The 24,077-nt window shown below is 38.4% G+C and overlaps 1 protein-coding gene across 5 annotated transcripts in view; it reads right to left on the bottom strand.

Moving 5' to 3' along the window:
* Nucleotides 1-5,127: 5,127 nt before the first annotated feature.
* DHRSX (dehydrogenase/reductase X-linked) overlaps nt 5,128-24,077 on the bottom strand; it is a 182,115-nt gene continuing 163,165 nt past the window's right edge. For 4 of the 5 annotated variants that reach the window (XM_074858905.1, XM_074858908.1, XM_074858907.1 and 1 more), the window contains one exon: nt 5,128-5,589. In XM_074858905.1, the coding sequence (XP_074715006.1) occupies nt 5,392-5,589 (198 nt within the window). In that variant the 3' untranslated portion in view covers nt 5,128-5,391. Of the gene's footprint in view, nt 5,590-6,775; nt 6,813-24,077 lie in introns of all 5 variants that reach the window. The other variant, XM_074858909.1, reaches the window with a different exon arrangement.

The raw sequence follows: 24,077 nt of genomic DNA, 5'->3' as shown, positions 1-24,077 counted from the left end.
ATTTATTTTAAGTGAGATGAATGCTACTCTCTTTTCTCAATATACCATATCAGTGGAATTTTTAGCTTGCACATTTTTTTAGATTAATCTCTTTGAGACAAAGACAGGGCTTTAATATATCAATAGAAGCCTGAAGGCGCTTTCACTCCAGAAATAATGTTCTGAGGCATTATCAAATTTAAATGATATAAGGTTTTTATAGCTTCTTCTGCTATTAAGTTACGTGTCTTTCTACACTGATTCTGGGATATCTCATTAACTTCAGCAGAGCTGTACAATGTAGTTAAGGCTAAAGTTCTGTGCAAATATTTTGCATTAACTTTCTTGAGCAGTCGTACTTGTCTTGTAAAGAACTGACATTGTCTTCAATGGAAGTTTACCTGAGAAAAGAATGCAGGATTTGCCCCTTAGCTATGCTGTAATTCTTAAAAGGAATTCAGTATTTTTCCTTCAATATTTTAAAAAAGCCTTAGATACATCACAGATCTTGAATATAAGCAGATCAATATGGACTAAATAATGAATTCCATAAATGTGGGCAAGCTGGAACAAATCTTATTCCTAGTTCAGAAAAGGGAGGATAAATAATAGATTAAATAGATCTGCTTGTTTGCAGACTTTAAAAGTGATGTTACTTGAGCTCATTTTGAGAGTTCAAGGAATGCAAAAATAGAGGGGAAGGCCATGTTTGTTGGTCTTTGCTCTCTGGAAAGGACATAAGCCTGCTTACCGTCTTAATGTGCCTTGCATTCTGTCTGTAAAGAGGTGACCAGGTTTAATATCACTCAAAGAGTGCCATAGCTTGTTTTTTGGCCCTTTTTTCCTTTTTTTTTTTTTTTTTTTCCCTTTTCATTTTTTCTTTTTCTTTTCTGGATTAGGAAGTCTTTAAGGTAATTGGTTTCAATCTAAACAGTATTTGTCTAAATAAATGATGGTGACTGCTACTTTTTGACTCTTTTTGATTGTTTGCATGAAAGGAATTCTTGGCTCAGGTCCATTTCCAAAGGGAGAGATGCTAACAAGGATTGATGGGTACAGTATGGAAGCCAATAACTACATGCATCGGGAAACAGCACTATTGGCCACCAGTCTGTTTTCTCCCTGACAATGCTCATAGCATTGTCAATGTTACCACAGCGGATTGCTGAAACACAATGGTTTTGGTTTAAAAGGAATAAAATTACCTTCAAAAAAATTGTACATAGTAATGGTTTATCTGTCTCGCTTGGCCTGATGCTGTACAATACACTTCACAATTTGCACTGACTTCTTAAACTATTGCAGTCTGGTCAGTGTCCTCAGCCTTCGCTCTCTTAAAATCTTGTGGGTTTATCTTATCTGTGACAGACTTCATGTAAACTTCACTGGAATCTGATTTTGTCTTTCCACGGAGGCAGCTGGAGCATAAACCATGTCATATAATGAGCAAGGACAGTCTAATACCAGAACTGTACAACAACCAAGGGTTGCATGTAGATAGCTTATTTAGGATGTGGATTTAAATATCTGCCATGTGTTGTTATATCTGGGGCTAAAACTACCATGCATTTGGAAGAGGCACTAGCAAGCAGTATGCTAAATAATGAAGTCTTTGTTTCTATGGTATATCACTTCTCAGTGTGTATTAAAGGAATTGATAGTTGTGAAGAAATTGAACTATAAAGTTCAAATATTTATAAAATACCATTGTGGAGGTGTGGCCAGAAGTTCCACATTTAGGGCTTAAAATCAATTTTGAACTGGAAGCAAGGATGTAACTACTTTATTATGTGCGAGTAACAGTGTATTAACACACAAATCACAGCACTTACTCTCTCAGTACATATTTGATTTCTGCACATTTTATAAATAAATTAGTTAATTAATGAAAAAGTTAACATTTTTCCTGAAAAACCTAAGGCTCTTTGTCAGCACGTTATTTATTTCCTGTGTAAGTTCACTGTTTAAATAATATTGTCTTATCAAATGCCTAAATAACTGCATTCATTGCAGTAAGATCTATAATATTTATTTGAACTATCCTTCAGAAGAGTATTTATCTTTTCTGTCCTCTTTAAAGATTTTTTTTTCCACAGGAGTATTATTTAAAAAAGAATAAAATATTGGTTTGAAATGGTTTCACTCTCTCACCAAGGGCAATAGTATCAGACCATGGTGGCCCTTAGTGGATGCTTCTGTTAATCTCAGGCTTGAACGGGACCATAGGTTTTGTGTGCCTTTTTGAGACTAGGTAAAGGCACCTAGATTTTTGAATTAAACATTAGCCTGGGTGGAGTACTGGCATGAAAGTATCCATTTTAAAAGTTGTGAGCAATGGGTCACTCTCATACTAATCAAAATAAGTGCTGTCACTTTGGACGTGAGGGAGAATATAAGTATGACTTCATTGTGACAGACATACTTTGCTTAGGAGCCTACCTGGCCTCCTTGCCAGGTGTCTTTTCAGAGGCATCTTTTCATTAACTTCAGATATCAGATCTACGTTTTCCAATATGCAATTACTCTCACAGAGAGAGGATCTGTTTTCAGGTTGGAAGGTTAATTTGTCTAACTTCAATTTACAATTATTTGAGCTTGTTTTGCCTTTCTTTGCAAGGTTAAAAAGCTCTCAGGTATTTTTTCTATACATATGCACATATTGCAAAGACTGAAGTAATCTCTGAGCCATGTCTTCAGTGAAGTAAAACTCAGTGGTTTCTCAGATCTCCAAATTCCTTGTTATTCAGCTCAGTAAATCAGCTCTTACCATTTCTCTGTGCAGAAGTAAAATCATTGTCCTCTTTCTACATGCTTCCTTTTTTTTTTTTTTCTTAAATAGACATGTTAAGAATTATTTTTGATTTTTGCAAAAGTATCATGACTGAGTGCTCCCAGTGACTCACAGCACTTTATGACAACATTGGATTTTGCTCAAGACAAGCTCACGTGCTTATTTGACATTGCTGATCTGACACAGTTTTCTGCTTTTAGTCCCTGAGATAATTCTTTTGTAACTAGCTCAACTATATCTTCATGGCAACACACCATTCTAGAATACCCTGGCTTTAGGACACTTTTTTTTTTTTCCTCTAATGCAGGCACAATGTGTGTTCTCGATTCTCACAAACCATGTTTTCAGTGTTGTTTAAAACAGATTTCGTTGGACTGAGACCACTAACAAAGAGGTTCAGATTACACTGAAAGTGTAACTAGCTCTCTTTACTGTTTGCTATTTTAACAATTCCTATGCCACTTGAAACTGGTTGTGAAAATATTGTGGAGCTTCAAGACAGGTAAACTGAAGGTAATTTGGTCCCATTTAGTTTAAGTAATCCTGGACATACTTCTAGCAGCAATGATGTTCCGTGGGAATGCTATGGCAACATCAGAATGTTGGCTGTCTAGCAGGCTTACTGCATTCTGTGCATGAACCGTGAATAAACAGAGGAATTTAGTTCCCAGAGTGTCAGTCTGGCACATTTCACAAGCACTACATTCACTTACCAAAAAAAAAAAGTCAGCCAATCATACAGGGAAAGTGTTATAGTGACTGAGTGATAAATTTCTTGCTGCTAACCCTTGTGTATACTAACTCTAAGAAGACAGAAATAAATCATGCATGGCTTAATTCAGAGGGGAAATATGATCTCCTTTGGATTTTTTATTATTTTTGTTCTCATCTGCTTTCCTTTTTCATACTATTTTTTTGTCTTTGCATCTCCTTGCTTGTCTCTGGACATATTAGTATGCTTTCTTTCAGTTAGATGTGATCTCTCTTTGAACCAAAGGCTGGAGATATGGTCAGTGAAGTACCAGGTTTGAGCTAAAAATCCCAAAAGGGATATTAGTCCGGGGTTCAGTGCATAAGAACACATTCATATTGTTTCTAGTCTGCTGGAAATGAGAGCACAAAGCTGTGTTTGCACTTAGTTCTGTCATGCAGTGATTACCCCAAAGTAAATATAAGCTTTATGTCCACCTATTGGTCTCTTTTGCTGTGTATATCTTTAAAAAAAGGAAATGCAAGGACATTTATAGGATTATGCTGCTTTTTCAGATTACACCTAAAATGAATGAGATGGAAGTAGGGTAGAGCTTACTCTATTAATAGCAAAAGTTCAGGCTCCCTAGACACAGAGTCCATGATTGGACAGTTTTTCACACTGAGGAGAGATCATAGAATTACAGAAGGGTTTGGGCTGGAAGGGACCTTAAAGACCATCTAGTTCCATAAAAAGTCATCAGTTTTATAAAAAATATCATCTCCACACTCAGAGACCGTCAAGTAAAATTTAAAATAAAACAGCTGTTAGGATTTTTAGGAAAGAAATATGTAACAAAAGGGAAAAGATCCTATTGCTGCTGTGTAAGTCAGATGAGTAGGTAGGGGCTATCCTTCAACATGGCAAAGTGACAGTTCAAGGGGGACATGCTGGAAGTCTCCAAAACCCTTAGCAATGTGGAAAAAGTGGGCTGGCATAAATTGTTTGCTGTCTCTTCCAAATCATGAACTCTGGTTTTGAAACTCATATGAACTAGGCTCAAAACCAATAAAAGGAGGCTATTCTTCATGCAACACGCAGTAGATGAGTGAATCTCCTTGCCAAAGAAAATGCAAGTTGTGGACACAAGTTTACATGGGTTCAGGAGAAAAGGGGACAAATAATCTTAGCCCACTGCTGAGACAACAGGCCAACTGCATTGTCTGCCAAAACTGGTGTCACCATTATTATGTTTGATCCCTTCCTCGTTCTTATGGCTTGCCTTTAAAAGAGAGCTGAACTCAAACTGAAAACAACTGAATTCAATATCCTGTCCGAAGACCTTATTTATTTACTTTTTTTTTTTGGTTCTGACCTTCAGTTAATATCTTTGGATAAAAGTTGACATATAAAACTAATGTTATGATAGAAACAACATCATGATCATGAATGCCAAATGTCTGCATTAGAACAGGCTGACATTCATTATAAAGTGTCTTAAAGATTAACGAAGCTTAAGGAAAAAAAGCTGCAACTTTTAAAACTGATTGAAAAAGAGTAGGTTGTATTTACAAACGTGACTTAAGTTCAACATGCCACAGACACAACATGCTCACCAGGGAAAGTCTTTTTTTTGTGGAACAAAAAACGAAAACTCAACTCTGCACAAGGTTAAAGATTGTATTTTAATCACAGACCGAAACATCATGATTTACAAAACTGATGGTTAGATTTAAAACCAACCACTACATCTTTCTGTGGGAATATTCCCCCCACACCCTAGCAGACTAGGGGTTCAAGTGAAGAACAGAGTTGTTCATGTTTGCCTTTGGGACTGAACAGTGATTTCCAGGATGATGACTGATGCTGCAAGAATTCACCTAAGATGCTTGTCAATGCATTTCATTTACCCAGATGGGAGTGGCTTCTTCTAGGGAACTCTCCTGGATTCATCAGAAATCCCAACCATCTTGCAGCTTTCCGTCCAGAGCCTTCTCTGCAGCTCCTCATCATATGCTACGTCAGCCGATTTTGTCCTTTCCTCATTGTAAAGGTAGCAGCCACCAGCTCCTTCCATTTCAGGCGATACTGCTGCATAGATGGTTGTAGAGGCTCCTTCCTCTGGAGCCTGCAAAAACAAAAAAAAACCAAATTCAGGCAAGACAGGTACAATAGAAGATTTACATTTCGCCATAGGACCTTACCAGTGCACCACACTTGTGGTCCTTACACAAACCTCAAACTGGCAATGATAAAAATGCCACCTATTCACTTGGCAGAGTACAGTCCATTTCTACAACAGTGCTATTCTGAGATAGCTTAAAGCCACAGAACAGTTATATGGAAAACTCTGGTCCATTTTTTCAAGAGCTAGTCAGATGGAGCATACAAAATAATTGATTTAGTTTTCACAGAGCTAATAAACCCAAAAGCAAACACAAATATTAAAATCCTAGTTTAATTATTCATTTTGCAAGGATGAAGGGGTCTGTACTCTGCCTGAAGAAGATGAAGGCTATGCTGTATGTGCAATGTGTTCATTGTAACAACAATATGACATGAGCAAATGATCGTGGAAACTACGACAGCAAATTAAGATTCCGCAGTTCAATTCAAGCAGGCAGGTAAAGCAGGGAATTACATTTTACACGGAGCACAGTTATCAGGGTTCTGCAGTGTCATAAAGCAAAATGGTAAAAGATCTATAATACCATGAGTATTAAATGAAAATTAATAAGTGAATAGCTTAGAGAGATAACTGCTTTCATCCCGAGGATATGCAAAACATTTCCATTTTGCATTCAGAAGGATCACACAGCTATCACTGAAATTAATTCAATGGCATTTTTTTCTTTCATTGAAGGGCATATTTAAAACACAACATTTGATATGTTTTGTCTTTATCAGTGATATAATTATGATCAATGCCTGCTAGATAATAATGTATCACTTTACAATCCTTGCAGTCATTCTCTGAGTCATTAACAGTACCGATGCTGCTCATAGCTTTGTCTGCTGCACCTGACAGGATGTCTTTTCCTGAAGAACTCATTTGATGAATGACACAGTACTGAATAGGTTACTCAGTGCCTTATTAAAAAAATATAAATCTGAGTCATTTGATGCTTTTTGTGACAAGGTTCTGATATTTTTAAAAAGAAATAACTGTTTTCTCACTGTGTGATAAATACAACACAACTTATTAGAAATAATTAATTTATCATCTGATGCATCTGGCATTTGGTGTCATTTACAAATAAGTTAGAGCCATGTCACACAATCACACAATAAGACAAGGTTACCCAAACCACTACCTCTCCAGCTGCCAGCCAGGCAGAGCACCCTCAGGATCTGCAAGGGAAACACATTCCTTGTGTGACCACAGACACACTCCCCAAACAGCGATCTGCTGAAGAAGAAACGTGCCCCATTGAGGTACTTTCATGCACAGAGCTCTGCTGGTTCCAATATAAATGCTCCACTCTATGCTAAGCCCTTGATCAAAGGTGTTTAAGCTGAAGGAAAAAATACTGATGCCAACAGGTTGCAAAGAGCAGTAATAGCACCATACTTTCCTTCAATGGCCACGAAATAACCAGCTTTTACTGTCAGTTACCACCCAAAGACAGCATGTTCTCTTCCAAATACCACCAAATGAAATAAGATGATAACTCAGCCATCCAACAGGCATTATCTCAGCAAAATATCAGTCAGTACATTAAAAAAGATTGGGCCAGGTAACTGCTGGAATGTTTTTTATTTTTTTAAGAAGATGATTGTACTGTGAGATACTATGTAGAAACACAAAGTGCTTATTTACCTTAGTTTAATACTCTACTACTACTTCTTCACTCTTCTTTATCTTATGGAAAATAGTGCAACTCACATGCAGTAGATTATGTAAACAACATAAAGCTATGTGCATGCAGGATCAGGATGACTCCAAAAAGTTGGAGTCCATGTGCTCACACAGTGGCTACTATCACGATCAGCTATTATGCAATATAAAATAACTTAATACAGGAAAGTAGCAGAACAATTATGAATATGAGCATTTATATTTTATACAACTTATTCTGGATGACAGAGAGAAACCAAAAGTTTTTTAACATACTGCTGTGCTTTACTTAAAAATTTAGTAACAGATAAACCATTACTTCATGCAATGGTTCACTGGATGTTATGCTCTGAGTTCAACAGCTCTCCAGCACAAACAAGTATAAATGTCAATGTCGATGACTCCCGAATCTTAATGACAAGAGCTCAAAACTAAAATGCTTCAAAAAAATTGTCTGTGGGTGGAATTTGTGTGATTATGTTCTTATGAGCAGGGCATTCGAGCAGGGCGTTCTGCAACCTGAGACTGGTCTGTATGGATCTTTCTACAGCATCAAAAATACCACGTGCCTTTGCTGATTCAACGGGAAGGGTCTCCCAGGATATGCAGGATTTATCAAGATTTTAATTTTTTGATGATATGTCAGGTAAGTTCCCCACCAGAGAGGATCTATACCTAGAGGACGGTCAAACAATGGAACAGGCTTCCTAGAGGGGTGGTCAATGCCCTAAGCCTGTTGGTGTTTAAGAGGCATTTAGACAATGCCCTCAACAACATGCTTTAACTTTTGGTCAGCCCTGAAGTCATCAGGCAGTTGGAGCAGAAAATCTTTGTAGGTCCCTTCTAACTGAAATAGTCTATTCTATTCTATGCTTTTCAAAATAATATCAAATATTTAAAATAAAGACTGTACAAGTTGAAAGTTAGTTGTTGGTTTCATTTATGCAGCCCTAGTATACCTTTTACAAAAATTTTATATAGCAAACTATTTCTTATTCTTCAATACAAAAAAAATATTGAGCAGGCTCAGACAATAATAGATGTGCTTACATGGCCACACTGTGCAGTCTATAAGCACAGTGACATTGTCACTCTCCATTAAGGTCAGCTTGTGTAACTTTTCACAAGAATTAATTTGTTTTTCATCCTGTCCACCATATCTAATATGCTGAGTAGAAGGTTCTGTGCAAAATTCCTATTAGTTTCTATCACCTGTTGCTAAAAGTGATTATCTAAACACATAAGGAAAAACTACTATAATAGATTAAGTAATTAATGTATAATAATTTAAGATAAAGGAAAACTATTTTTCCAGTGCAACAGGAAGCAGAATAGTGTATGATTAATTAATTGTCTTATCCCATCTTCTGAGTGCTTAATTAATGCTGAAAGCTTTAATGTTCCCTTACTTGAGGGTGTCTTCATTGTTTTGTCTTGTTTTCTGTTTTAATGAAAGTAAAAAGGAAACTCTACACCAGGAATGTCCTGGCCTTCCAGCTGGGTGGATGACCTACCTGTTTTGAGAGGCAAGGAGAAAAGCGCATGCTGCGATTCCACCTCTGGATCATGCCCATACCTACCTTGAAAACACTGTACATCCACCTGACCACACGCATTCAAGACTTTTTCCCAAAGTGTCAGATCTACTACACACCCATAGATCAACTGCAACACACATACAGACACATGCACACATGTCCTGCCCTTGTACCAGCACCTGAGGACCTCTTGGGAAGGAAGGAGCTGGCAGCAGGTTGCAACCACTGGAGCAATTAATGAGTAACTGGACAGGGAGCAGGATGAATTGTTCCAGCAGTGACAGCCTCACTCCTGGTTGCCAACTTTCCTGGGAGCCCCATAGCTCTTCTTTTACCACACGATAGCCCATCAAAAGATGAGGAGGAACCATAAAGCCCTTGGAAAAGAAAATGACCAGAAGCAGGAGACTACTGTCAAAGCAACACATCTGACCCATCGTTCGATGCCAACAGCCTTCTAGGAAGGAGAGCACCTGATAACAGGCCTGAGAAATGACCGGCCAATGGTTGAATACCTTGATCTATAAACCCCAGGACGTTTGTCATGATGCTTTATACAAACAGGACCAAGTTCCCATCTTTGGGACTCCGAAGTGTTATACCAAAAGTTGCAGATAGACAGGCAGTAATAATAAGTATCATTCAAATCACAGGGGAGGATACTCTACACATTGCCAGAATTTAAAAAAACCCCAAACAGTAACAGAATAATATACATACATACAGGATCAGTAACATCTTGTTCATGAATTGACTGGACTTATCCTAAGACAAGAGGGATTCCTATAAATTGCATGATGCTTCTTCACTCTTCAGTTACAACTTACTGGTGCTGAACTTTTTAAATTGGATTTTTATTTACAAATTATTATATTATTAGTATACAAGCAACTGTAATTAATACCTTTGTCATATCCATGTAAAACTGATTTCTGTTTAAATTTTTCCTAATGAAATTCTGCATCTGCAATTCCTTTTGCTTGTTACAGTATTTATCATGTCTTTTACTTTTACTTTAACAATTAACTATTTGTTTGCAGTATCCCTTCAACAGTAAATAAAGGTCTGATTGAAATTATCTTTGTATTGCTCATTACATGGGTAGGCTGTGGAAGAAGTAGACAAAAGATAGTATGTGACCAGTTTATTTAAGCAAAATGCAGTCTACATACACAAAATGACATTATTTTGGCGCTATCTACTCCCAAAGAAAAAGATAGTTTTTTACAGAAGATTTGATATTTCTTTTTTAAAATATTCATCAATAGTAAGTCATCAACATAGAATAATTTTCAGTCAGCATGAAATGGAATATTCTGTTCTATGAAAACTGAGACATATACTAAGAGGGTTTGTGGTTTAGTTTTGTTTTTCTAAGACTTGCCAGTTAACGCATTTTTGATTAATGCATTTTTAAGTGCCATATAATCTTGTCAATACTAGGCACTAATGCTCACAAAATGTGTTAGCTGATGACAGTGAGTCCCTACAGCCAAGTCACTATGAAATGTCACATCCTTTTCATCTGTCCACAACAGGCACAACAGCTTAACTCTTTGGAAATTATTTGTCCACATCAGTTATACGTGATGGCTTCATGATGCTTTCCTTGTTAATCCATGTACTCATCCAGTTCCACCTCCACCTGAATTCATAGCTCAGAGTCCTGGGCAGACAGTATGGCATGTCCATTGGAAACCACAGAAAATTGGATGGGAAACAAAACTAATATGCTCCTATAATTCCTCTTCTGCAATCCATTTTCCCAGTACCATTTTCAGTAACTACCAACAAACAGTGAGAACCTTGCTATTTGTCTTAAACACTATGACAAACAGTTTGAATGGATGACATGCATATACTTCAAATTATATTGGTTGACAGAGTTGGACATATGACTGAAAAAGCAGTAGTGATACAACGCTTGGTATCAGAGGAGTAGATACTCTGGAATAGCTTCCCCTCGCCCCAGTCAATCAGCTGATTGTATTTGGTTTGTATTTTATGACTTCAGGATGCTGCCATCCTGAGAGATGGTAGGAGAGAAGGTTGGGCAAAGAGGATGGAGAGCAGAAAACAGCTGGCAAACTCAGTGACTGACATTGCAGTTGCATTTTCAGGAACACAAATGAGGGGCTAAACAGGCAGATGTGCACCCAGGACTGCCTGGTATGCTAGCAAATGGCTTAATGCTGAAGAAGAACATGTTAAAACACCTTTATCCAGAAAATTTGTGATGCAGAATGCATTAAGTATTTGTAGAATGCCCCTCAGTGGCAATATTAACTAGACTGCTGTAGGAACACTCATTGATACTGGTTTTAATGGTGCTCCTACCTCAGTACTCACATCCATTATGTCATGCACTTTTCAGTTCATATGGGAAATGTACTCATGGGCTGATGAGTTAAAGGAGCTTTCAGGGGTATTTTTGGCACGGGTTTTCAGGGTGTTCGCTCTGTGACCTTGCTTTTTTAAATGGGTGAGTTTCCATCAGGCCATTCATGGCTCAAGTAATAAGAAGACATTCTCTGAATAGTGACACATTTCCCAGATTACAGCTAGGAAGACACAGCAAGCACTGAACAGGCCATCTTCTGGGTCCGGGTACTCAGGCACCTTTGCCAGCATTCCTTTATTTTTCTCCACATTTATTATTCTGGTAATGTTTTGCAAATGTTAGTATTTTACTGACTTGCTTATGGACTGAAAAATTCTGTATATACATACAGAGTTTTCTGCCTTTTCTGTCTTTCTTCAGGTAAGACAACAATCATCTGGGATCCCTGAACAGTAGTATGCATATGCACAGTGGGGCTTAGCAACAAGAATGAGAACGTTAAATTACTGTTACCTGGTACAGCAAAGTCTTTCATCTACTTGCTGGCAGCTAACGGAGGGGTGACACCCGGTCACCCTTAACGCACTGCTTGACTCTCAAGAACAAAGGAAAACATGAAGCCACTACAAAACAAAATAGTTTGAAAACTGTCGGAAATGGAGTAGCAGGTATTGCATTTCCGTGAATATTAAAGCAAACAAACTTGTGAGAAACAAATTACCTGTGTTCCAGGGAGCCTCGATTACTATGATCTGTGAACTAGCAAATCATTTCAAAACCAAGTTACTTACAGGTGAAAGACTCTGATGTGAAACAACAACAGCTGCTCTAGTGTCACAGCCTCCTGGTGAAGACATAGGCTATGTGCACTGAGTGCTTGTTGTGTAACTTCTGCAGTGTCTAGACCTCCTAACGTGATCATTGCTTTGAAAATTTCAGCCAGAAAGTAATCAGTTGAAACACTGAGCATGAAAACAAAGGCTAGAAAGGAAACCATGACGCAGGTGGAAGGACGTGTTCAGCAACCTTAGATCAATAAGGCTGTAACATCTGACTCTAAGTCCTGGTGAGACTGGTGGCCAGGACCAACTGTCAGATCCCTAGGAAGCCAAAGCTGCCAGAGAGGTCTGGCAGCACAGCTTTTCAGATGTCTCTGCCTTTACTCAAAAGCCCTGGTTTCCATCTGCGTTCTCTCCTCCCATTCTTTCATATGTAGCTCACTATTATTCTGTTTCTATCCAGTTTCTGCCTTGATTATAGACCAGAAAGAGATAGAGATATTTTATTGAATATACAGTTTTCCCTAGAGACCCAGTCAGCACCATCAAATTAATTTCTCTTCAATCTCCAACTCATGGCAAAGAGAATTCTTTAATAAATTCACTCCATAATAAAATACTTTAGATTTCATCTTTAAAAGCGACAGTAGCTACAAACATAAATGGCTGAATTAAAATGTGAAGCCTTTCTCCTGACAATGTTGTGGCTACAGAGAAATAATTTCTGAATCAAAGATATGAATACATAATAAAAGACAAAACATTGATGAATTAAGAACACAAGGCAATTTTCAAACTAAATAACAAAATGTTGAAGGAAAGGAACTTTTATAATATAAATAATTCATGCTTATTCTGGGAAAAAGAGAAGCTTTTCCCTGAGCATCCTAGCACAAAACACTGTAAAGAACAGAAGCAGAGATAGCTGGCAAACAGACAGAGTATCAAACCCTGAATCTCTCCTTCTCTTTATATTGAAACTAAATTTTCTGGAAAGCCCTACCTCATCTTCACATCAGCCCCCCGTGGCTAGGAAGCCTGTAGACAAGTAGGCCATGGAAGAAAGGAACGGTCCCCAAAAGACTGCCAGGGTCAGCCTGTTGCTCAGGGAGCCCAAGGAGCAGGTAGGCACGCAGCCTTGAATGCCTGATTTCCCATGAATCTTTTGATGGAGTCAAGGGTGGAAGGTTTCACTTTCTTTTGTGTCAAAGCAATGCCTTCTGAGAAATCTGGTTTGCTAGAAAATCACCAAGCAGCTCTACTCTGAAGCCCTGGGATGGCTCTTCTGTCAGACTCAAAACATGAGCAAAGGTTTACTGAGAAAGACAGTGACCATGGCTCTGAACCCTCCTCTTCCAAAGCAGCTGCTTCAGACTAAGCAGGACTTCATGGGTGATCTCAAATAGTATCAGATGCCTATGATAGCAGGTAGCTGAATGAAGGCCCTGTTGACTAGCCACTTTCTGGGCCACACTGAAGAGATCTCCATTGACTTCAAACAGCAGCTTCAGCAGTGAACTCACTTGCAGATACCACAAAAATAAATTTACATGTCTTAATTTCAGACTGAATCTCTCTCACTTAGAAGTGCAATATAACCTCAGAGATTTGAGCAGGAGTGTTTGTGGATCCATACTTTACATGTTCTAAGCTGTTGAAATGGAGGACTAGAAGAATGATGTTTAGTTTTAAGTAATTTTCAAAATGGAAACAAGAACCCAACTTTACATGACTTGAAACTTTGGGTCAAAGTCATTAATCATAACTGAGTCCTTTGTTCATTTTGTCAAGTGCATTGAGGAAGATTACTTTGCCTGAAGGTTGATGCCTAAACTCACTTTGCAGCAGACAGCAGTGTCTTCAAAGTCAGAACTGACATATCACTGCAGCCACTCAAATTACATTACACTTGTTACCTCACTCAGCTCTGTAAAAGTATGCAAAATTTGACAGATAGGAGCCTGCTGCCCCAGACATTGCATAAACACCCAGCCAGAGACAGTCACTTGCTGGAAGAACATCCAGTCTCTAGGAAATAAGGCAGGCAATAACAGGACAAGAGAGCCAAGAGAGTACACATACTTCACAAAATGCTGGAGCCTCTTCTGGGAGCGTGGCACTCTGGTTAACCATCCTTCTGGAAACCAGGTGATGTCCTGCAGCTACGTATTGCTGAGGATGACTGACTTAAATTACTCAGAATTGCCCTGGGTATCTTCACATAATCTGGGATTTTCTGCAACACCTCTATTCACAGACAGGCAAAGTGATTTACTGAAGCAAATGCACAAGTCAGGAGAAGAGATGAGGAAAGAATGAGCCTCCTAAATCCTCATCCTGATATCTCACACACTAGGCTGTTACTTCTTTTCTGTGTTTGTAAAGGAAAATACACAATTTATTTGTTTACTACCAGCTCTATGGTCATAATTACAGTATCATGTGAGCAATTCAATAAAATCTTCTTCATTCTGAGATGTAGACTGATCTATCACTGAGTAAGATTACTTAATTACAGTTTAGTATTCATGCTAGATATACACTAAGGAATCATCCTGTTATTTTTATTTACTATGCAAGACTACTACTAAGTTTTGAACTATTACTATGTGAGAAATATGATTAAGAGCATAAGACTACTCTTCCCTCCACCAAAGCTCTTAGGGGAAACCTCTTTGATAGGTAGTGGCTGGAACATCTGCGTCATTTAATAATATATGCCAAATTTTTTAGTTGAAACCAAAATGTAAATATGATTCAAAATGTGAATGGATCAGAATTAAAGAGGACTTAAAACAACAAACAATGATGAAAGTTTTAGAAGTTTCGTTCTCTAATGCATTATCTTATACCAGTATGTAGGTCATCTTTAGTTTGCTGAATTCTTTCAAATGATGCCAGACAGAAAAGCACACAGAAGTGTTTACATTTGAAATGGAACCTGCATTTTTACCAGCCCCAGAGAGCAGGAGACACAGCAGGGCTCTAAGTGCTGAAGAGGATGCTCCTGAGTGCATATACCTCTGAACAATTTATTTTTTTACCTGCCTGCTCACACAAAGTAAAATGTCTTTGCCAGCTTTTGCTCAAAACACAAGACTTCAGCCATAAGATATATGGTCACTCCTGAAATGTAGCACCCTACCGTCATCTCTACTTTTTACTTACTAACACTTCACAAGTCGCTTTGCCCAGATATCTTGTTTTCCCTTCTCAGAAAATGGAAATCTCCAACTTCACAACTTCCTTAAGAGGACTGTTAATTTTTTTAATGCTTATAAGCACTCAGGACAGGCATGGAACTCCTACATATTTAAAATATAACCACAATATGGAAAACCTTTATGAACTATGACAAGACCAAAAAGCACAAAGGCTGTACAGAACATAGACAAAATTAAATAATTCAAAATTACATAGGCCAGTGGCTATTTCACAGCCTCTTCTGTTTTAAATTGCTACAAGCTCCATTTTGCACCCCAAACAGTACCGGGGCTATTTCCACCTAAGGGCTCAGCTGGGCGGTGGGGCTGAGGGAGGCTGGCTGCCAGGCCAGCTTTCTCACCAGCCTGCTGGAGGCACTTGCTGAAACCAGACGGCTCGGGAGAGAAGGTGCAAATACCTTCCTGGATCACCAGGTAAGGTCAGTGGATGACACTTCTTGTCCAGGACACAGGCAGGCCATGTCCCTGTGCTAGCAAAGATGGGGACCAGAAATAGTAAAGCACACAAACTAACCCAAAATGACTACAGGGTGCATCTCTGCCTTAATAGCATGCAAGACAAAAATACACCTGTGATGAAAGGGAAAATACACTTTACCCCAAATTTCTCACATTTACATTGCAGTGGCATGCTAGCTGGGCTGCAACAAATCCTGCTGATGGGTCTGCTCCACACAAAGCTCCTGAATGGAAAAAGAGGCATCACCTCACAGTGCTTATCCTCATCCTCAGTCTCAGCCTTCGTCTCCTTTTCCCTTTCTCTGAGCCTTTCTGCAGGACTGAAATGTGATAGTCCTGCAGAGGCTGTGCTGGCTGGAAGGAAGAAGTTTCAAGCAGATTACCAAATACCACTTAGCACTGTCCATGCCCCAGCTGGTCTGGGTTTCTCTTTTCTATATAGTTATTGTGTTTAAATTATAGTTTTGCAATATAGCCCAAGCTGAGAGGGCAATATTGCAAACTAGAAGACAGATACAAGTGGTGAGGAGGGAAGGAATCTTATTCTGCAAAATTAAGTTTCCTATAATTCTAGTTGCTGGCAATTTAATCTTCAACAATAAACCAAAAAGATATAAACAAGGGGGTTCATTTAGGTCTGTCCCTAGTGACATGCTCCAAAGATGGAAAACAAGAAGAGTAGACTAATTTTCTATAGTTATTTTAGTGAAAGAATAGAAATAGGTGACAGTGGCTCAGATTTTCTAATCCTATCTTTCTGACAGATACAGTAAACAAAATTAGTTAGTTCAAGTCAGTAACTACATCCTCGGTTTTGATGAGAAAAATGAACCCCGTAAGTTCAAGATATTTCTGTTTAAGTAATAAAACCCTTTAAAAATGACAGTTCTCTTCATTTTAATTAAAGCCATATTTCATCTGAAATCAGCTTGTAAGAAAAGTAAAGAAAAAAATAGTCATCTTGTAAACAAAACACCACAACAGAATGCTAAAGTCATGAAATCACAGATAGATTCTGAAACCATATAATTATGAAGCTGTCTGCATAACTTATCCTCTAGGTTACCTGAGAGAAGTACTACATTTGAAGGCAAAGGCTATATTCAGTTACAAATTGACACATCTGAATGCTTACTAACCTACCAGAATCAACATGTTTTTAACAAAATAACTAAAAATGCAAATGCAAAGGAGGACTGAATCTGATTATTCAAATCATGCTTTTTGTTGTGTAGACTGAAAGTGAGTTTAAGCTCTGTAATTTAAATCCCTTTGTTTAAATCAATCAATCCCAGGGCTCTTTACTGTCGGCCAAGGAACCTATCAATGTCTTCAATTCAGAAGAGCCCCAAAGAACATGTATAAGTTTAGACAGGCAAATAGTGCCATTGATTTCAATGAGATTAGTCATGTTTCTAAAATTATGTCAGACGAGATCTGAAGCATCATAACATCATACTGCAGAGCTCATTATAGAGAGAGCAAATATGCAGACTCTCAGGCACAAATGCTTCCCAAGGTCTGAAACAGAAGTAAAAAACTTCCATCTTGAAAACAACTTCTCATGAGAGAAATATTTAATCAACTAAATGGCCTGAAAGAGGGGCAGGTTAGTAGTTGTAGTGCAGAGGGGGATGTTAGCCTGGGGAGAGGTGATAATGTTATTAATTTGCAAGGGGGCAGAGAGAGAAAACTGAAGGTGGCAGTTCTTACCAGTGGAACAGATAAAGAAAAGCAGGGAAGTGGGATGTACTGAAAATTGTTAAGTACTAGTAAGTAGCAAGACCCAGATTTACCGTCCACTGAAGTTGTTAATTTTAATATCCAGGCTTATTTCTAAGGTGTTTTGTAAACCTTCATTAAGGTAGATGGAGCCATTAATTTGTGAAAAATGTCTCCCCTGCAAAGGCCTGGATTTGGTGACAGATGTGGTCCTACCTGTGTTCCTGTTTCCTTTGCTGAATGACAGAACTCACAGCAGAAGTGTCATGTTGCTATACAGGTGACATGGTATATCCCAGTCCTGTGCGAATGACTAAACTGACCGTCTTGGCTTGTGTTGCAAGAAGAATTGGTTCAAGCTCCAAAAATGAGATCCATAGTGAACTGTCAAATGTCATTACCTGAAGGAGGACAATTTAAAACTGGAAAGGAGAAAACATTTAAGTTCTTCCCCAGTATGCTATTAAAAAAAAAAAAAAAAGGGGAAAAAAAAGTTGTTGTGGGGCAAGAATGTTAAAAACCCCAACAATCTTCCTGAAAATAATCATATTCCTTTTATTCCTCTCTGCAGAGGGTTTCTGACTGGGGTTTTGATACTGGACTGATTAAGGACATAGGTAGCTATGACCCAGAGACTTACACTTGCAGAACTATCAACAGCAGTGAGAATTAACCTTTTCTTTTTATTAAGTGCCCCAGGAGAGTTTCTGTTGCACTTTTATTCATAGGGCTTTTTGACTAAAAGGTTAGAGCAGTTGTTTAGAATGGGAAACAAATACTGCGAGGTTTTGTGGTTCGATAAATACATGCTACAGACTCATCTGATGCTGAAATAATTCACTTGGTTTGGGGAGCTCGTATTGAACTATGCTCTTTGGTAATGCCATTTTGCTATACACATCCGTTTGCCTTGAGAGTCCAATCAATGAGCCCTCCCCACTTGCTTCCTTGCAGTGATACACTGCAAACAGCGATGCTCCAGATGATTAAAATTCTGCTTCCTGGGAAAAATTCCAGTTGAATTAATGCAGAATTGTGCTGTGGTTTAGTAACTGCTTTTAACTCATAAAAATACAGGTTGAGGTCTGAGCAGAGGCTTGAATGCCAGCATAGACTGCCTGTCCCAGCTCTCCCTGCTGCCTCTCCCACTCGCCTGGCAGCTTGCTTAAAATTCTACTTTTCACCTGCAAGTCTGCACAGCTCTGCAGCCACCTATTGTTATTTAATATGTACTTCACAGTGGAATTGAATTGTTCCAATCAAGATTAGGACTCTATTTCTCTAGGTGATATGCAAAGCACACCTGCAATCTAAACTTTCATCCATTTCTCCACTTGCCCTTTCATCATGCCCCACGGCAATCTTGCAGATAGTCCCAGCTCTTCTTCATTCCCTTTTCCTCTTAAATTCCTAAATGTCTCTTGCCAGGCCCTCACTGCAACCTCACTGAGTGTGGGTCCTACATCAGCATGCTGGGCACTTGCTCTGTTGGGTCAGATCCCTTTTTGCAGCCCATATGCCATGTGGAGGAGGGTCTCCTCAGGAGCTCAGGGTAGGAGGGTTCCCAGCGTAGCACCGACACTTGTCCTCCTTGGATCAACCATCCATGTCACCAAGCCCCTTCAGAAACCAAAAAGGGGTAGAGAGCAGCCTTGAAAGCACGAGCTCTTGGGACAGATGGTTTTTACCATCTCTGCAGCAGAGGCAAGCCCAAGTCTTTTGACAGTAGAGAAAAAGAGGGAAATATTAGGTGAAACCTTGTCAATATGTTGTCCCAGTCAAATCTGAGAAGACAGGAGAAATGGTGGGTCCACAAGCAGAGCCAAGCCCTTAGAGCAGGGCAGAAATGAAGGCTTCTCTTGCAGCAAAACTGTAAGGGGTATTGAAACAGTGGTGTGACTGCATGTTGCATTGCTGGATGTCCAGGGCTGCAGGGAAGGAGTGCCAGTGGGGCCAGTCTCAGGACACAGAGGCCACCAGCATCAGCCACAATCCCTGCTGCTGCTCAGTCCTTCCCGGAGCATGAGCTGCTCCTGCCGCTGGAGGGATGAGCTGCAAAGCCCCCTGTGCTCTGCAAATGTCTGTTGAGCCGATGTGGCTACAATCAACAAGTAAGAGCTTCCCAAGCAGCACACTTTTTAAAAAAATAAATTATCTAAACATTTGTGTTTTACCAATTATATAAACTCCTTAGTGACCAAAACATAACTGACCTTTACTTTTATATCTGTGTTCAATAAAAGAGGATTATAATTGTTTGTGAACTTTGCAAAGTCTGTAACATGGCTCGGGGAAAAAAAAACCCTTAATTTATATTTGTCTAATCCCTAATAGGTTCTGATGGTCTGTGAAACAAATAGTTTTAATTATTTTCTCCTTGCTGAATCTCAGGTATCATCATTTAATCAGAAAATAGCACATTAGTGACAATTGGGATAAAAAGGAGAGTCATACAGTAGGCAAAACAGGAAATTACATTAGCACTAAACAGTGACAAATATGTCCTTCTTATTGCAGCCCTGTCCTGACACGGCAGAACATTTATAACTTTGCCATTAAAAAATCCCAAACAACAACAAAAAAGTCCTTAAGACTTTTTCCATTTATCCTGAAACTTCTGATTATTGAAAATGTCAACGTGGTCTTTGCAATAAAAAAATATTTTAAAGACTCCTTTCAGTTATTAATTAACAATGTACAGATCTTACACAGTGGTGTAAAATAAGTGCTACTTATTATTTTATTGGAACTACTGATGCATGAAAATGACTATAGAGCTAATCAATAGCTAATGACTATAGTTCAGGAGTAATGCTCTGTTCACAGGAAAAAAATGGCTGCAGTTCACAAACAATTATTGACACCATGAAGCACATGAATCAATGTCCACAAGAGATCTGCACATTATTTAAAATTTCTTCAGCAATATTTGCCTTTGTTCCTTTGTCCCAGTGTAATTTTTCCTGCCTGTAATACTGTGAATATATTAAAGGTTAGTGTGACTATATTAAAGACACTTAGAATAAAATGTAAAAGCTAGACTTCTGATCAATAAGTCTAACAGCCAGCAATGGCATGACTATTACCAGAGCGCTGTGGCCATGGGACTCTGTGCAAAGTTCTTTCTTGCATAAGACATTGTCAGTCACGAAATGACCAAGACCTCATCGCTCATGGGCCCAGTATAACCCTGCAGGACTTCAGATTTTTAAAGTCTTCCCAGTTTCTTTTGGTGTGCAATTGTTTACTGCTCTGCTCAGAGTAACTGGAAGTATGTGTGGTGGCTGGAGCTGGAGATGATGTGCCTCAGTGCTTGCTGAAGTCTCCCAGGGAGACAAATTTATCACTGGCTCCTAAAGTGAACTGAGTTCCCATTGGCCTAATTCTCTAAATATAGCCCTTTGCCTTGTTTTTATCTCCATCTCTATGTAGAGCAAGGGAAAAGCAAGAACTAGTCCAAGGTACCAATCTGAATTCTCCTCTGTTAACACAGGGGAGAGAATAACCCATCTGGTCTTCACTTGCATAAACAAATACCCCAGATGTACAGGGCAGTGAGGAAGCTAATTACCCCTGGCTCTCACATTTTTTTTTTTGAGTCACATGTGGCTTGAGACATGGCTTGTTTATAGCCTAAAATGATGTACCTTTACTTTAGGTTTTAACTGCAAATCAGTCTGCTTACCCCAGAACAAACATCTGGTCTTTGCTTAGAAAAATAATAGACAAATTCACTCCTGCTATCAGAGCACAGCTACTTGAACCCCTGACAATAGTTACCAGCAAAATTTGATAGGAGGGAGAGATTTTCAAAAGAATGAATACCCAGCTGCGACTAGAAATAAAAAGATTTGGGTGTCTTACTACAGTTCTGCAGAAGAAAACAGCAGCATGTTTTAATCACTAATATAATAAAATTGAGAAAAGTGGTTTGGTTCTTGAAATATCAGGCAGATTCCTCTTCTCGTCTAAATTAATATTATGAAGAATTTACAAATAGCTGTAGATGACCACAGCAGAAAACAAAAAACATTATCACAAAGAGAAATTTGAAGAGAAAATAGCACTGAGGTACACGTTCTTGCAGAATATGTTTCCCTAAGCAAAAATAGATGCCCAAGACAAGTATGCTCTTTAACTCCTTCTCTGAAAATGTAAACGCATTTCAAAAAAGCTCACTCTGGGTTTTTTTACTTTATTTAGGCAAGTGTGAGAAATTACAAAATGAGACTGAAGATTTTCTCAGCATACACCTCATTTGCAAGTAGTAGAGAGATGCTCACACTCAGAGTTTGCTTTTGTTTAGGAAAGGAAATAAAATCTAGACAGACCTCTGGCCTGTGCTAACTTCTGCTACACTAAATAAGGACAAATACAACTATTTCAAAACTGCAAAGTGTGAAGGAGGCTCAATGAAATGGACATGAAAATATAGCCCTGAATATACTGACATAATTTTAAAATAAACATAAAAATATGTATTCATGGGGTGAGGAGCAGGAAAGGAAGTTGCTATCCCAAAGCTCATGTGCCTGACTGCACTGCTCTAATGGCTCCCAGTTTTCTGGTTTAATTTAGAGAAAAGGTTACTATCATCTATCATGTTCCATGGGTTGTCAGAAAAGCCAGTCCTACGTATTTTATCACTAAGAAGCCCCACTGAAGAGGTGTTTTAAATGCCTGCAATGGAGGTTGTTAGCTGACTACTTGCCAGCTGCATTGTAGCTCTGTCCTTTCTTCCAATTCAAAAGTATATTAACCAGGGGATAATTGCAGGTTTTCTCATCCATAATCTACACTGACAATAACAAACAGCAGATCAAATGAAAATGATCTTGCAGTCTTCCAAAATATTTAGTGCTTTGTGTTTTATTAGAGCCACTTATCTATCTTTCCTAAAAATTCTTAGGTATTGCAGGTGACTGAAATTAAGAGTGAAAGAATATTATTGAAAACTACTTAATAATATAAATTCAACTTGCAAAGCTACAGTAGGCTACATTTTTGTTTAGTATATGATTAAAAAGGAAATTATGGTTTTTATTAATATAATTTTGTACATGAAAAAGTTCTATACTTGAAGGTAAGTGATATTTTAACATGAAAATTATCTAGTCTCCACAGATTTTAGCAAAGGGACTCCAAAATATGAAAGGTACGCCAGGCTCCTGCATTTTAAATACATCTATTTTTCTATGATAAAGGGATTTTGTAATTGTAATAAGAAAATACTTGCAAAAACCTGTTCAAAAATACCTACTATCCACAAAAGTTTTAGAGAAATACATGTTGACAGTAAAAATATGGAAAAACAAAAAATGAAGTTACATGCACTTACTTAACAAAAATACCTTCCACCTACCACACATGAAAATAAGGAATTTTTTATGGAAGAAAACTGTTTACATGAAGAAATACCTATTGGCACAAATGATTCAGCAATGTGGTGTTCTTTACCAGAAAAACTACATGCTGTTTATTAACTCCTTGAAGTGGCAAAACCACATACATCTGAGTGACATGATTCATAGACAGATATTTCCATCAAATATAAGAGAAACCCTATAGGCTGCTGACAACAATGAAAAGTGAATGAGATATTACTGAAATACAGCTAAATTGAGCGCAGTTTAAGAGACCTATGTTTCAGTTCACCACAACATTTATTTTTTGACAGTTCAAATTTTTGGTATAATCCAAAGGATTTATTTTTAAATCTAGGCGCCCATTCATATCTGAGGGCATGGCTTTAACTCTGTAATTTGGAGCATCAACACAGCTATCATAATGGATCCATGATCAGTAGTTTGCAGCAGGTCTATTGCTCTGATTTTAAAGACCCACCAAAGAAAGACCAAGAACCCAGCTTTGCCATCTCTAAAATACCACATCATGGTTTCATCAAAAAAGTCCATAAAAACTAAAAAAAAATTGATTTTTTTTCTCAAATTTTAAAATGTGCAGTATAATTTCTCTATAAGAAAAATATGGCATGTAGTGGTGAAAACACCAGGAAGATGCCATCATAAAACAGGAACATAAGAATACCTTTCTTCCCCTCAGGTAAAATCCCAAACCAAACTCTCTGTTCTGGAAGTTTTAGGAGTGGAAATCCTCATTATGCAAACCACTGCTAGTCTACTCCAGACGCTGTCAGTTGGAGATCCTCAGCTGACTTCCAGGGAATACAAGCCTCCCTAGAGCTAGTAATCTCTAAAGTACTTTAGATGCAAACCAGACAGTCAGGAAGGACAAAGATGATGGCCTTGAGCTGCTTGTGGAAAACACAGGGGAAGCCACAGTCTCTCATGCATGTGTCACACACTCCCTGCTGCTGCCCTGTCTGCCTGGCCTCTCTGCTGGAAGGGGTCTCTTGTTCTAGAAGAATGCTGTGGTAACCCAGATTAGAGATTAACAGGGTAGCTATGCCAACTATCTCTACAGCTCCATTTTCAATTTATCTTGGCTAATTTATTTTTTAATAGCATGCACAGATTTCTTGACCAGGACAATAAAAGGTTTCATTTTCATTGAAGGCTCTTCAGTCTGAACCATAGCCCCATTTTTTCTCCTGTAAACAAAAGGCAGCACTGTTGGAAGCACAGTTCAACACAGCTCATCAGCAAATAACTGGAAGAACTATTGTCTAAAAAGGCAAGGATGGAGGTGAGTGCATGAGGTGGCACATCTTGACCAGAAGTTTTCCTAAAGAAGA

Source organism: Strix uralensis, chromosome 2 (assembly GCF_047716275.1).
Source record: "Strix uralensis isolate ZFMK-TIS-50842 chromosome 2, bStrUra1, whole genome shotgun sequence".
NCBI lineage: Eukaryota > Metazoa > Chordata > Aves > Strigiformes > Strigidae > Strix > Strix uralensis.
Note: the sequence above shows the minus strand (reverse complement) of the source record. Positions and strands in the feature narration are given on the sequence as shown.